Below are 3,672 nucleotides of genomic sequence, written 5' to 3' on the forward strand. Positions count from 1 at the left end.
ACAGGACCCTCTGTTCGCGTTTAGAGATTCAGACTAACACGGCTACCCCTCTGATACTAAGTACCATATAAATTATACTGAAAGAATATTTCATATTATTCATTGTGAATTGTACCTTTTATCTCACACAGCAAGGCACTAATGGGCTGAATAAAGTTTCAGTCAAAGGACAAGAACCAAATAATAAACACTGAACACAAAAAGATGTTCTTCAAATTTGATTTGTATTACAGAAGTGGCTAATGGCCCCAACCAAAACTAGGGCCCTGTTGTGCTAGATATTGTACAAACACGTAATAGGAGACAGTCCAGATCCCGATGCCTGTGCTTAACTTGATGGGACCACTCAGAGTGCCTAAAGTTGAGTGTGTGCAGGATCAGTACCTAATTGTGTAAAACAGTAGAAGAAAGGAAGTGCACCAGTTTAGAGAGCTGAACTGAAACACGCATATATTAGGGGATAGATTTTAAAGTTAACTAATTCGGGCATCTAAACAGAGGCCAGATTTTGAGTAGTGCTCAACAGCGAGTAGTTCAGAGTGTGACTCCAGGTCAGTTTTGCCAATAGCTCAGCACCCAACATGATGAAATCTTAAAAATTTGACTATTTTGGTGCCAAAATGGGAATAGAACTCTTTTGAAAAATGGGGCCATAAGTGATTTGACCACTATTACTCAGAAAGTGTGTGGCAAAGCAGAGAATTAAATCCAAATATTTTGCACTCGATCTACTGCACCCCAGTGTCTTATCCACAAAAAACGGTCTTTTTAATCACACCCACTTTACATGTAAATGCTAGGTAAGAATTCTGTTGAATTGAAACTAAGTAAGAACCTCTATGCCATAAACATCTAAATATTTTTAAATATCAGGAGTACCATTTCTGTATGTCAAATTAATCTACTAGACATTTTTATTTATAGAAGAATGGAAAATATATTTCCTTTAAAGGTTTTCACAGATTGAAGTTAAATAACGACCAAGGGTCCAAAACTACAGAACACACTGCTTTTCAACATGAATATGCAAACTATTTCAACTACCCTAATTAAACTTTAGAGAGTATTTAATTTAGTACAAAGCAATTTATATGTACTAATTTTAAAATATTTTGGAATATATCTAAAATGTAAAACAACACCTTCTCATTCCAGATATGCTATTCAGTATTTAATCTCAATGTAGGTGACAAAAATAGTCTTTACATCCTTTCACTTCTATTAGTCCTACACTTTTCAACACACTCTAGGAAAGTGAAATGGGCTCTGTTACTTCTTTAGCATCAACAGTATTGTTTATTGAATCCCAATTGATTATTCCTATGCAATCTCACTGACTGTAATGAATAACACATGTAATTGGGAACAATAATCTGGCCTCCAGAATCTGTGTTACTGGAAATTATGCATGATAAGGAAAGAGTCCATCTTGACTCTCAAGAGACTAGGTTGAGTTAACAGCACTCTAGCATTTAGGGAAAAATGCCATTCTCTTTAACCAGTAAACTGAGCAAACCTGATACAGAAATAATCAAGACACAAACATGGAATCCCACACAGCTATTATTACAGAATCACTCTTGAGAACACTATTCTTTAAGCAATGGACTTACCCATGAATAAAATTTTAAGCCAAGCAAGAAAGTAATAAAGCTTATTGCCAAATATATTTACACTATATTTATAGTGACAACGGAACTGAGGAGTAGGGTCAATACACATCAGAAGAGTGTCAATATTTTCCAGAGTACAAATGATTGAAAACAACGGCCTAAATAACCCTAAACTTGTACACATTAGCAGGACAATGCATGTAATTGTGTTGATGAGCATTAATTTTGCATACCTCTACCTGGTACCCTGGCTTGATGGAAGCCTCGCAGCAAGACTGATTCAATCCTGCTAACGAAACAAGAACTGAGACAAGGATGCACCGAGGAGTTCATTTATCTCCCCAGCACAGCCAGACTAACGCCAACAGCAGCACTATAGTCTGATCTCGTTTCAATACCTGGATGCCCCAATCTCTAACTGGAAAGGAAGGCCGCATGCAAGCTCCTATTGGGACCGCTGACTGGCACCGCCATCCCTTTTACACCCCAGCAGTACAACGTCCTAGCAATCGCTAGGTGGTGGGGGCTGGCCGTGCCCCCTGGAAAAGGGGCACAAATTGAGGCGATTCCTATGCTCTGCGCACTGAGCAGACAGGCTCCCTTTCGGAGACGTGCGCTCGTGCTTCAACCGCTGCACATGGTTTTTACAGCCTCCTACTCACCGTGTTCACGGACTCGGCTCCACGCGCCCTTGTGCGAGAAGACCGCGGATCCCCGCGCCCAGGGCCCTGAGGAGAGGCTGTGAGCGGCCATTTCATCCCCGCAGCGCTGACACAGCCCCCGCGCCCACCATTCCGCTCAGCGCCGGAACGCTCCACTCGCTCTCGCGGGGGCCGCGCCACTGAGCCCGGCTAGGCTCACGCGCAGGGAAGGAGGATGCCGCTCACTGCCGGGCCGAGATAAAGGACAAGGGGACCCCGCCACCCGGAGCGAGGGCGAGCAGGGAGGAACCCGCAGGCCGGAAGCGCCCCCACTCCCGCACCAGACCCGCTCCCCCGAAGGAAAGGGGCAGCACGCAGACGAGCGGGAAGGCCTCGGGGGCAGCCAGCCGGCCCAGGCCCCAAGCCGCTTCCACGATGGGCCCTCCCCGCCCCCGCTGGCCTCACCTTGAAGTAGATCTCGTCCACCACCTCGTGGTAGGTCTTGAGCTCGTAGAGCTGCACCTTGAAGTAGGGCGAGGAGAGGATGTTGGTGAGGATCATGGGGTTCAGGTTCATGGTCTTCTCGTTCCCCCACAGCGGCAGCACGTTGCCCTGCTTGCCCGAGGCCGCCGGTTTGGGGGCCCCGCTCTGGAGCGGCGGCTGGGCCGGCGGGACGGATCCGGCCTGGTGCTGGGCCGCCTGCTGATGCTGGCAGTTGCCGGCGCCTACCGCGGGGCTATTGTTGGCCATTGTGCCACGGCGGCTCAGTGCTCCAGCCGGGGCGGGGGACTGACTCGCTGCACCGAAAAGCGAGTGGCCGAGCCGGGCACTGTCTCCACTAACTGCCAACAAGATGGCGGGCCCTGCGGAAGTGACGAGTTTGTCTTCCGGGACCGACCGCACCGCCGACCAATCGCACCGACCCGGCCGCTATGTCCCCAGAAACCCCCGGGTCTGAGAGAGCTGGGATGGCGCCGTTTCCCTGTGCTGAGAATTAGGGCCCCTTCTGCTCAGGGAGACGAGTGATTCCCGGGCCCCCACTCGCAGCGGGCAGAGGATCCGTAAGGCGGGGTCTCTCCCCGCTCCTTAGCCGTCGCTTTCTTTGGGGCTGTGCAATAATTTCGTTTGCTTGAAACCAGCTTGGCAGGAAATGATTTTCTGCGGCCTGGGACGTGTCTCATGCAGCTTGGGCCTATCCTAAGAACAAACTGGCTGAAGAGCTATGAGCCCCTGGTTCTGGTACCAGTGGAGAGCATACACTGAAGTTAGGGCTACAACAAATGGGAAATAAATTCTCTCTTGGGGGTTTTAGGACATAATTCCATGAAAAGGGCTGCTAACCAATATCCTTTAAACTGCAAGCTTCCTGTTAACAGCAGCAGCCTCTAATAAATTAGGTCCACAAACTGTAATAGTGT

General features: G+C 48.1%; 1 protein-coding gene across 3 annotated transcripts in view; it reads right to left on the bottom strand.

Moving 5' to 3' along the window:
• PRPF38B (pre-mRNA processing factor 38B) overlaps positions 1 to 3,131 on the bottom strand; it is a 12,890-nt gene extending 9,759 nt beyond the window's left edge. The window contains exons 1-2 of one of the 3 annotated variants that reach the window (XM_034779291.1): positions 2,276 to 2,625; positions 1,847 to 1,899 (exon numbers count right to left, since the gene is read on the bottom strand). In XM_034779291.1, the coding sequence (XP_034635182.1) occupies positions 1,847 to 1,899; positions 2,276 to 2,366 (144 nt within the window). In that variant the 5' untranslated portion in view covers positions 2,367 to 2,625. Of the gene's footprint in view, positions 1 to 1,846; positions 1,900 to 2,275; positions 2,626 to 2,719 lie in introns of those variants that run through there. The other 2 variants (XM_034779290.1, XM_034779292.1) reach the window with 2 other exon arrangements.
• Between the last annotated feature and the right edge of the window lie 541 nt (positions 3,132 to 3,672).

This window comes from Trachemys scripta, chromosome 8 (genome assembly GCF_013100865.1).
Source record: "Trachemys scripta elegans isolate TJP31775 chromosome 8, CAS_Tse_1.0, whole genome shotgun sequence".
In the NCBI taxonomy this organism is placed as follows: domain Eukaryota; kingdom Metazoa; phylum Chordata; order Testudines; family Emydidae; genus Trachemys; species Trachemys scripta.